This window comes from Oryza brachyantha, chromosome 8, assembly GCF_000231095.2.
Source record: "Oryza brachyantha chromosome 8, ObraRS2, whole genome shotgun sequence".
Classification (NCBI taxonomy): Eukaryota; Viridiplantae; Streptophyta; class Magnoliopsida; order Poales; family Poaceae; genus Oryza; species Oryza brachyantha.
In genome coordinates, this window is record NC_023170.2 from 11,868,181 (window position 1) to 11,880,139 (window position 11,959).

Consider the following 11,959-nt stretch of genomic DNA (forward strand, 5'->3'; position numbering starts at 1 on the left):
CAACCGGCTCCTGTAGGTACCCGGTTTTTGTAGAAAATTTTGTAAGTTACAGAAGGTTGATGTGCCTTTCATTTGTTATCCAGATGCCTTCTATATAGATATCCATTTGCTGGTAGCAACTAGATATCCATTTTGTTCAACTGAACATGCTGTTCTATCATGTTTTAGCAAATGATGTCTCCTGTTCAATAAGTTTCCAATATCAGTTTGTATAACTGTAGATTATTAGTTCTTGCTGCAACAAAATAAATGTCCAATGTTCATGGTGTTTCTTAAATTTTTTCCTACTATCAATTGTTGTGACCAATTAGGTAATCTTGCTCCATATAAATATTTTTTTAGGAAGACGAAAACAAGGATGAGGATAAAGAACTTGATGCGTTTGATTTGTTCAAAATGTGCCACTTCAGCAAGAAAAAGGATGGCTACTCACCTGCTGTACAATCAGCTATTGTAAGTGTGCTCTCTTATGGTGCTATTTGAACTTGGATATTTTAGACTGCCCAATGACCCTAAACAATGTTTGTTAATTGCTTGCTAGACTGAAATGGAAACCCAACTGGCCGCACAACCAACAGAAGGTGAACAACCCAACTCTACGATTCAGGTTGAAGGCTTGAAGCTAATGTGCTTGAGCGCAACAAGAAGAAGAGTGTGTTCCTTCAGAATGTGGGGATGCAGACTAAGCGAGTAAGCGACCAAGGATGAGTGCACAACTGGAAGTGGAGAAGAGGGAAAATGCTGAGCTTTGATTGATTGTCAGTAACCAACGTGAACAAATGGAGAACATGTCAAAGCAACTGCTAGAAAGTGAAAATACAATGAGCAAGAAACAAGCTGAGTTGGAAGCTAAACTTGAGCTTGTTCTGGGTCAAAATCGACCATGCTCATAGGCATGATGGTATGTTACATTTTGCTGGAACCAATCTTTTGATGTTGCAACCTATCTATTTTTTAGTTCTAGAGTCTCACTGATAGTGGCTTAATATATATGTTCCTGTTATTTGATTTTTGGTGTTGCAGGTCCTGTTGGTATTCTGAAACTTTTGCTACCTTTGCTTATGGAATCAAACTGCTAGTTGTATTAGGTGCCTGGATTTTTGGTGCACCAAGTCCTGGTGTGGAGGAACCTGAACATACAACTGATTGTTGGTGCTTGGAACTTTTGTTGTTTGTGGGTTTGTGCTTGTAGTACAATCTGGACAACCTGAAGCAAAACTTTTGTTTGTGTTTCTTCAACCTGGACAGGAAAACTATTGTTTGATTCTGGAAGCAGAGATGAAAGATGAATGTGATTGTTGTTGTATGTCTTTTGAATGTAAAACTGAGAATGAATCTGTTATTTTGGGCTGGAAAATTTTGGTATGTATTCTGGGCTGTAATGATCATTTTGTTGTGTGGTCACTAGCCATGTCACTGTACACATGTCAGCGACAGGTCATCAGCCACGTCATCATCATTATCCACATCACTAGCTATGTTGGCTGCCATGTGACAATCATCTATGACGTTTAATTTCGTCACGAACGCTGGGCCTGGGCTAGGGTGTATGGGCCTAAGAGCATTTTGTGATGTTTAGAAACGTCATAGGTTATGTTGATCCATGACGATTTTATTGGAAACATCACTCGAATTAATCTGTGACGCTCAACACATGACGTTATCTGAAATCGTCATAGAAAAAATTTTATGACAAATTGCAGTGGTCTATGACGAATAGTTTCCGTCACAGAATAAATGGTTTCTTGTAGTGATATCTAATGGTAATGTTATTAACAGCTCTACAATCAACACACATATGCCATGATCCGTCTTTCTTTGGAACCAAAATCACCGAAACAGCACATGGACTAAGAGATTCACGCACATACCCTTTTTCAAGTAAGTCCTGCACTTGACGATGAATCTCTTTGGTCTTCTTGGGGTTGGTTCGATATGGCGCATGGTTCGGTAATGAAGCACCTGGGATCAAGTCGATTTGGTGCTCCATTCCACGCACTGGTGGTAGCCCTGGTGGTATGTCCTTAGGGAACACATCGTTATACTCCTGCAAAAGGTTAGTGACCGCAGGAGGAAACGAGATAGGCACATCCTCAAAGGAAAACAAGGCATCCTTGCAAACAAAAGCATAGCAAACAGTGTCACTTGTATCCAAATTGACAATATCAGATTTAGTGGCAAGCAAACAAGGTCCTTTCAATTTTATCATAATATCCTTGCTATGGTTAGATTGAGAACCACGTTTGGTATGGTGCACAAGTTCTTTTGCTACAATCTGATTTTCACTTTTAGCAGGCTCAACAATTTTCTCTTTCTTAGCTCTAGCAACATCATTCTCAAAAACAGCTTCAGGAGTCATAGGATGTAACACAATTTTCTTTCCATTATGCATAAAGGAGTATTGATTCGTTCGACCATGATGTAATGTGTCCTTATCATATTGCCAAGGCCTACCCAACAGCAAGGAACAACATCATAGTAAGAACCAATTTCAAAGTTTAAGCGCACCAATTGTGTTACCTTAATGCGGCCACTGTTGTTGAACCACTGAATGTAGTATGGGTGGCGGTGTGGTTTGGACTGCAATGCTAGTTTCGTGACCATCTCAGTACTCACCAAGTTCCTACAACTGCCCCCATCGATGATTGTGCGACAGGAACGCTTGTTGATGACGCACTTCGTCTGAAAGAGGTTATGCCGTTGGTTCTGCTCCGATTTGCCCATTTGTGCGCTCAAGACACGCTGCACAATAAGGCTCTCATACTTGTTTGCAACATCAGCCCTGATGTGTTCCTCATCCTCGCTACCTGTGTTGTTAGCTGCAAGCAATGCAAGTGTATCTTCATCAAAATCACTAGCAGACGAGTACTCACCATCATTCTTGACTATCAACACACGCTTGCTAGGGCAGTCACGCTGCATGTGCCCAGAGCCCTTGCAGCGGTGGCATTGAATGTCTCGTGTTCTGCCTGTGGAAGCAATGGAGGATGTAGGCTTAGCGGTCTTGTCTACAGCCTCTACGGCACGAGAAGGGGCAGTAGAGGGAGTCGGTCGCGTTTTGTTGCTGGTGGAGGGTGCTAATGTCGATGTCGAAGCTGATGATCGACCGGCTAGGGCAGCGCCACTCCGAGCCGTCCATGGAGTTCTACCTGCAGGAGTGTTAGCCTTTGTTCGCGCATGTCGCCCCTACACTTCCCGTTTAGCTTTACAAGCATAGTGAAATAACTGAGTCATATTATTATACTCTTTGTAACTAAGAATATCATAAATTTCTCGGTCCAAGCCCCCCAAGAATCGAGCCATCGCAGCCTCCTCGTCCTCTACTAATTCACAACACAACATACCCGTTTGCAGTGCTTGATAATATTGTTCTACACTAGTACCACCCTGTGTTAATTGCTGCAGCTTATTTAACATGTCACGTGCATAATATGAAGGTACAAATCTAGCACGCATAATTCGTTTCAGATCATCCCAAATAGGTGGCAAAGCATTTATATGAGTACGACGATATTCACTCCACCAAACAGAAGCAAAGTCAGTAAATTCACTAGTGGTGGCCCTAACCCTCTTATCCTCAGGGACTTCATGGCAAGCAAACTTTTGTTCTACTGCTAACTCCCATGCAAGATAAGCATCAGGGTCATACTTACCATCAAAAGTAGGGATAGTGAATTTAATCTTACCAAATGAATCATCATTGTTCCTTACCTCACGGCGTGGCCGACGATGAGGCATACCTCGGCGGTTGAAACGAAGTCTTCGCTAGTCCAGATCATCCTTAGAATCACCAATGTAGTCATGGTCATCCATATCACTACCATGGCGGGACGCGCGGGCCATGTCATCAAGACGCCGCACAATATCATCAAGAGTGTTGCTCACCATAGCCACGGAAGCTTCCAAGGTTGTAAGCTTGGTGTTGGAATCAATTTGCGTGCATTCAACATGAGCAAGCTTGTCGTTTGTGTTGCGAACATCCTCCTCAAGCCCTTGTGTGCGGTCGTTCACTAACCTGTCAAAATGCTGAATAATTCCCCTTGTGCGGGGTGAGTGGGGTTGGAAAACTCTTCACCCGACATGGTTAGAAACCAAATAATCAGACAAAACAACTACTATAGGACAGAAAAGGAAAGAAAGGGGAAAAAATTCTACAAAACTACTTGGCAATGAATCTCACACTCAACTTGTTCCACAAGCTCTTACGAATTCTCACCATGCTAAGCAGGAGGTGACGGCAACCGTCGGACTTGGACGAACCTCTGGAGAAGGTGTATTGAAGGCCTTGGTCGCTTAACCCTGGCAAGTATTAGTCAAACCGGTGGAGCTATGGGTGGGCTGTGTAATGAGACAAAGGAGAAACTAGAAACCACATTAGTCAAAAGCAAGATAAATAATCACTCAAAGGGATAGTGTAAAGTGCTGGTCCTAGGCTAGTCGAAGTAGAGACGCGAGCCTAACCACAAAGGACGCCACAAATACAAACCCCAAACAGCAACGGTAACAAAACAAATGGTGATAACAGGGAAGAGTGAGAGACAAAGGACAGAGGTGGGACTGCTCACTAGTCGGCCTCTTTTTTTTTTTGCTTTCTCTCTGTAGTGCTGAGGAGAGAGGGCAGCGTCCCTTTTTTTTATTATTTTATTTATTTTTTTGATATTTTTTTCACAACCAAGAGCACACTATCACCAACCACATAAATTCTTAACTCAAGCGGACACAATATGAAGCTTACAGAAAATGTTAACTTTCTATCCGAAAGAGTCCCGAAGCTTGTCGCCACGAAAACAGAATTTTGCAAGCAGAATTTGGCAATTTTAAGTTTGGCGATCCCGGCAAAGCAGGGGAGCAACGGATGTAACTTTTTCTATAGATGTCCGTGGATATATTATACGTCTAATTTCGAGTCCGTATCACAAAGATATGATTGTTTTATGGAAGGTCACTCGAATCAGGGTCCTATTTCCTTTCTGGTGGCGGCAGGATAGAAGGCAGTAGATCAGACGCAAAAGGCAAGTGATTTGGTGGGTGATTGCGATGGTGGTGATGGCGGCAGCAGATCAAACACAAAGGCAAGTGATTTTGGTGGCTGATCGTGATGGTGGTGGGGAGGATGGCGATGTGATGTGTGGTGGCAAGAACTCGAAACTCTAATCGCCTAAACACTAAGACCAGCAAATTAACACAACCAATGCAAACGAAAACTCAACAAGCCCTGACTAAGCAGTACTAGTAAAAAGGCTCAATGGTTTATGGGATCACGGGAAAAACTAATCTACTATTTTTATGGCTTTTTTTTGGACTATAGGGAAAAAATAAACACGAGGGAGGATGGGTAAAATCTCTCACCGATCAACCACGCTCTGATACCACTTGATGCACACGGGTGTCCCGATCTTTCGGTGAGAATGATAGTTCGATTAGAGGGAGCGACGTTGTGCGATCCAACTACAACTATCCAGGGATGTTGCGCCTTAGCAATCGTTACACCAACTCCAGAGGCAGCCATGAATCTCGACGAGTGCACGATGAGCCCAAACACGAGGGTATTTGTTCCTGCAAGCAATCGAGAAATAGCAAGAACAAAATGAACAAGCAACTGAATTTACGAATTAAAGATGATGGATTGAATCAGCACGAGTTGAACAAATGGGGGTTTGGTAACTAGCAATCCGGCAATCTAATCGATCACGGGATTACTCGGCAAAGTAGTGACGGCTAAACTTTGATCTAAACAAAACACGCCTATTCTTGGCGGCGGCTAAGGCTATAAAAGGAGGGGAGGACGACCACAGGGGGTCTGGGGTCGTTCTCTAACCCTAGGACGCGTCTCTAATGGACCTGACTTGATACACGGCCCATTGGGCCAAAAGACGGTGACGCAGCACCATGGGTAGAAAAGGACTCGGTAGTAAAACGCAGATTGCGGCCGATCCAGAGCTGATATGGGCATGAGACTGGATTCATTGGAAAGTAGGCTTGACAAGCTTTCCATGAAGTATTTGCATGTCCAAATCGGAGTTCACATGAAGTCGTAGCGGCCGTCAGAAGTTGACACTGTGCTACAGTCCGAATCCATCCCGCGCGAATTCGATCCCCATTAGATCCTCTACATTGTTCCTGGGTAAAATAAGAAAAATAAGAGTGCACGTGTTTCCGGGGTATAATGAAGAAGCGTATGAATTTAGGAATGAACGAACCTGATAGTTGAGTTGACGTGCACAAGCGCGGGTAATAGGACCAACAGGTTGTACTTGTGAGGTCGTGGATGTATCGATGGCGTTGGCATCGCCACGGCGGAGACGAGCTACTCAACCCGGGCGCCGGCGAGTGCGTCCACCCGGAGTCCTGGTACTGCCGCTCAACCCGCGCGGTTGATCCGAAGGAATTTGCAAGCTTCATCTGTTTTTTTTCCTTCCTGCTCTGCACAACTAATCAACCAAAAGCCTAAATGCATAATTTGTACGGATTTGTCGAACCATTGTTTGAAAAAAGAACCGTGCATTTTCGCTGGTGAATTAAGCTTTGGGTATAAGCCGGTCTTATGAAAAATACCAACCATAAGATCATTAATAATGACCCAGTGACCCAAATTCAATCAATGAGTATACTATATAGACAACATTTGAACTAAAACTCACCGTAAAAAAAACTTAGGACTAACTGTTAAATCATCAGCCAAGCAAAAACAAGCAGGCAGGAACAATAATAAATAAATAGATAGATATATGGTTGTGGAACAGTCTCATTATGTTTACAGTTAACACCACAGGTCAACACGCTCGTCAATTCCAGACATAAACCAGGGTTGCATAGAACATTCAAGCAACCAAATGAAAACATATAGTAGCGCTGCCATTTAGAATTACTGAGTTTATCGAATCACAGACCCCCCGTCTTGCATAAGACCAAGCTAAAAGAACTGTTGAGCTCGTAACATCATCTTTTGTATGTCAGGAGTAACAGCAACGTATGCAAACTTTTAAGGAGGTTCATGGAGCTAGCTGTACAAAAACCATCTAATTCTTTAGTTTGAGCCACTATCTCACAAGAAAGACCATATAGTTAGTCCACAAATCATTCTACTGCAGTGACAGTAGATTGCTGCTAGTTCTCCCCAGAAGGCCAGGACGACAAATGAAGAGATGACACAGAGGAAAATCAAATTACATCAGTTGACACCTTCGTGCTACATTGAGTTGCTAAGAACATCCATGCCATTTGTTGATTAACAATATCAGTTGCCCTCAAGCTGATACTGATAGAAATCCACCCATGAATGATTTCAGTTCCTCTGTCCGCTGCTGTTTCTGGTCAGTTTTGCGTTTTCAGGTACACTTTTGGCTTCTTCAAGATAAGCTAGGAAATAACCTCTTTAGTTCATAAAATTGCAGCCTCCATGCTTGTTTCACACATGCATTGAGCTTGGGAAGAAGGAAACAAAGTAACCTCAGGAGGACAAAAGAGCTAGCCAATGCAAGACATGTATCCTGGTGAAGCAACCTGTCTGGTGATCGTGCAAAAATGAACAGAGCATCCTCCTGCTCAGTCTTTTTGTCATCCTCAGTTATATTTACCACTTCTTCCATCCTCTCGAGGGATATTGCATCCAGCGCCACAGGATTCATACCTTCAGCATTTCGAAATGAATCAGTAAAATCCTAGAGAACCTTATTCAACAAAGAATGAATGATCATAGCGTCCCAAATTGGGAACTGGACAACATTTAATGTTTATAATAATAAGATATACACCTTTTCTATTGACCACTGGCTCCTATGGGAAATTAATGCCACCATAATCAAACAATTGATATGCTAAATTTGAGGCACATTCAAAATATAGCAGGACACACAATGTTGGTTTAATTTGGTGAATTGAGAAAACTACACCATTAGTTTGACCAATTAGAATAAAATTATGCAGCCCATACCTGTAACATCTTTATAAAACAAACCAAGAGAGTTCATGGTGCGAGATCCATGGTAGCGCACACGCATTGTAGAGTTCACAAGGAAAAGCGTAGGAAAGGCACGAACTCCATATCTTGACAACATTCTGCAATTTCATATTCAAGTGAACCACCATACCAAAATTAATCAAAGCTAACCGTCAAATTCCCTTTTTCAGTATGTACACACCTAGGTTTAATACGAGATTCTTCAAAGGAAAAGTGAGCGATAGTTGGAAATAAGGATGATAGCTTTTGAAAATCTGTTCTGAAGATCTTGGAGAAAGGACACCATGAAGCATAGAAAAGAATTGCAATAAAATCTTCCCTATTCTGAAGCACAAGAGTAACTGCCTTTTGAAGAACAGCATCATCCCCCTAACACATAAAAACAAAAGTAAGTCCTATGTTGAGTGGTCAATTGTGCTGTGCACATAAATCTGAATGTATTAGTGAGTCCGGGCAGAAAGATAACCAAACCAATAGTCAATGAAATAAATTAATTACTGAATCATTATACTTCTGAATAAAAATTGATAGACGAATCTATACTGCCATAGAATGCACAAACAGCATGGCAATTCTGTGGATAGAACGCAAACACTAATTATTTGACTTGTTCATTTTGCTTGTGCGAGAATCATAAAGAGAAAAAAAAAGGATCTCATCCAGGGTGAACTAGCTATTTCTATAACATAACATAAGGAATAAAGAAAACGTCAGGTCCAAAAATGAGATCCATACATAGATTAGGCAAATCATTATAGAATTAAAAACAATGATGATAACTGTTCTTCAAATCATGGTGACTGTCCTAGCACGGATTCTAACACCAGCATCTAGAAAAAAATGTATAAATTAAAGCGTTTTCTGTACTCGTGGGTAACAAAAGAATCTCTCAAGATCGACCAGCGAGAGCCCAATTTCTGCTGCTTGACGGTCAATCGGCAACTTAGATCGTGAGGGCATCACCGCATCAGCATGCTGTTGGCTACTGACAACGCAGAACAGAGAGCAAAGTAACCGAAAAGAAGGTACGCCCCGAGGCCTGAGACGGCCATACCAACAGGCAACAGCTAATTCCCTCCCGATCACGCACGCGGCAGGCTAGGCTAATTCAAAGCGAGGACGCTACCGGCTCACCTCCACGACGCCCACGTGGTGCACCACCACGGGACCCCCCGCCACCGCCGCGGGGCAGGACGCGGGCGCCTGGTGCAGGACGGCCGCCGCGGCGGGAGGCCTCGGGCAGACCCCCCGGTCCGCGGCGGCGGGGAGAGGGAGGAGGAGGAGGAACGCCGCCGCCGCCGCCGCCCCCGCCATGGCGCGCGTCGTTGGGGTAGGTAGGGGGTGTGGGCAGCGAGGCCTCTAGCCCAGCGGCAGCAGATCGCGGAGGCCCGGACGCCGTGGGGGAGGAGGCCGGCCGGAGCGCTCGCCGCCTCTGCGAGGGAGCGGAGGTGGGGGAGGGATGGAGGGAGGGGGAAGGTCGGAGGTGGACGGACGCGACGCTGCCGCGGTGGCCCCGTTTCCCGCGGGCATCGTCAGCTCTTTTCTTTCTTTTTTTTTTTAAGTAACGCTTTTATTTTTACAGCTAGCGTTTGTCCTAATCATATTTTTAAGCAATCCTAACGTGATATATACTGGTCATGATTTGTGTATCTTCGTGTCATCGACAAACTAAATACCCCTCCAGCTTTTTAATTAATATCGTTAACTTTTAGATCTATAATTGATATCGTTAACTTTTAGATCTATATTTGTCACTTAATCTTACTAAAAGAATTATATGATTCGATTCGATTTAATACTGAAGTAACCTCGAGTATGAATTATAATTTTATATATTTGCACAAAATGTTTTAATAAGATGAATGATCATACGTAAATCCATCGACAGTATCAACTTAAAAAATCGATGGGTACTCGACAATACTCTTACAATAAAAATACTAATTCACATATAATCGTGTGTGCTCGTAGACGTCGTCGTGACAGTATTGAACATGAGTTTAATATGTGGATAGTATCATGATGGACCCTGATCATTCAAACATCACCGTGGCAACAGTTTCATGCATGCGACGACCATATGCGGCCAATGCATGTAGCAGCAAGAGCGACAGCTGTTTGCTATGATCGACTGGTGCAGGCCGTGTTCGTTGGAGCATAAGGGGTGTTAGTTATCCGACGTGAAAAATATAATAATAAATCAGTATATGATTAATTAATTAATTAATTATAGAAACATTATAGATTAATATGATTTTTAAAGCAACTTTTCTATAGAAAATATTTTAAAAAAATACATCGTTTAGCCGTTTGGAAAGTGTGTGCGTGGAAAACGAAGGAATCTGGGGTTAGGGAAGGGGAGGGGGACATAGCCGTAGCATAGGTACGGATCTAACATGAGGGCGGCGGGGCGCTACCCCTATTAAATCCACTGGAGCCCCCACAAAGATCCCTCTAAAATTTTATGGCAAAAATTAATAGAAAGGGGTTGAAACTCTATCTAAAGTATTCCGACCCTCTAATCTTGTTGGCTAGATCCACCACTGCGTAGCAGGCTTTGTAAGCACGTTAACTATGAGATACGCTGTGTCATATAGAATATACATGAAATATCCAATAGTACATGAGCAACAGTGATAGGGGCAACTCAAACTAAAATGAATTAGAAATATGGTGTTTGTAACAAATTAACTTAATTATAAAAGATTCTCAAACTTAAGAGTGACATTGAGGTGGGTTTTTACAATTTCTCCTATAAATATTTAAATTTACCTCTAAGCTTGTTAAGATTGAAAAATAAATACACAACCTATTATTGACGTCAAGATGTAAACGATGACGTGTCACATACGTAAGCCTAGGAGTCACTCCTCAAAACGCTCTAGTGCAGGACCTAAATTCTTAGAAACCATGCGTGCCAGCCAGTTTGATCATGTAACAGACAAGATATACAAAAGATAAGAAACACTGTTAAACCTAAAGCTCCCATCGACCGGACAGCCGATATCGCCTCGGGACCCTAGCCGATATGTTAACCAATCGTCTTTATATGAATTTCATGATATAATGCGAAAATATACCCTATCAGCTGACTTATGAGTAGGATAACCGCTAAACAGTTCAACCGACTAACTTATCTTAAAAGATCGGACCTAACCAAGACAGTTTTAAGACTAATCAATCGATCGGACCAATTGAGCACTTATGGCACATGCATTTAGCAACCGATAGGGCGTTGAACGTATTAAAGAAAGTAAAACTGGATTACTAGACTAATTACTAGTATAAAACAATAGTAAATAACTACATGCATGTTCATGTTAAACCAAGATCGGACTAAACCAAGACATTTCAGACTTAAACATAACCATGCATGAAGTTAATGTAACATTGCAATATACGAGGAATTAACTATTAAACCAGCGTAATCTATCGATTCATCCATTAAATTTAGTAGATCGGACAAGCTTCTATGGGCAGATTGAACTAAACATGGACCAAACCGAGATAGTATGTAGTCTAATTCGATATAACCATAGAAAACGTAAAGATCTATAAACTTAGCAGGCAAACCAATGATTTACTTAGGATAATGCTGGCTAGAGCTCCAGCAATAAGACTGCACGAGTACTTGATCCGATCTGCTAATATGAATCCAGGCGACTAGATTGATCGGACCAAACCGAGAAAGAACCAAGTCAACCAAACCCATATTGACAAGTTGAATAAAGAACTTGCAAGGCCTTGATCGAGAACCTATTACTACTTTGAACCAACGATAGATAAAAAGCAACAACAAGCCTCAGGTAACTCGTCAAACCACTAGATAGGAGATCGCGAACTAAATCGAGACAGTCCTATCCAGCCGATCGACGAGATGACCATCACGAACTACATTACAAAGCTGACAAACCTCGCGTCGAGAGCTTGCTCCTGTCGAAAAGATTGGTGATGTGCCGAATATGTGTTGATCATGTGTGAGTCGATGTCTTTACAAAG

At 42.4% G+C, this 11,959-nt stretch overlaps 1 protein-coding gene across 1 annotated transcript; it reads right to left on the reverse strand.

The window, feature by feature from the left end:
* Positions 1-6,699: 6,699 nt before the first annotated feature.
* LOC102718201 (5'-adenylylsulfate reductase-like 4) lies at positions 6,700-9,501 on the reverse strand. Its single transcript, XM_006660064.3, has 4 exons — positions 9,095-9,501; positions 8,142-8,329; positions 7,934-8,058; positions 6,700-7,630 (listed from the first exon to the last, which is right to left on the reverse strand). The coding sequence occupies exons 1-4, from the start codon at positions 9,272-9,274 to the stop codon at positions 7,350-7,352; spliced, it is 774 nt and encodes a 257-aa protein (XP_006660127.2). The 5' UTR covers positions 9,275-9,501; the 3' UTR covers positions 6,700-7,349.
* Between the last annotated feature and the right edge of the window lie 2,458 nt (positions 9,502-11,959).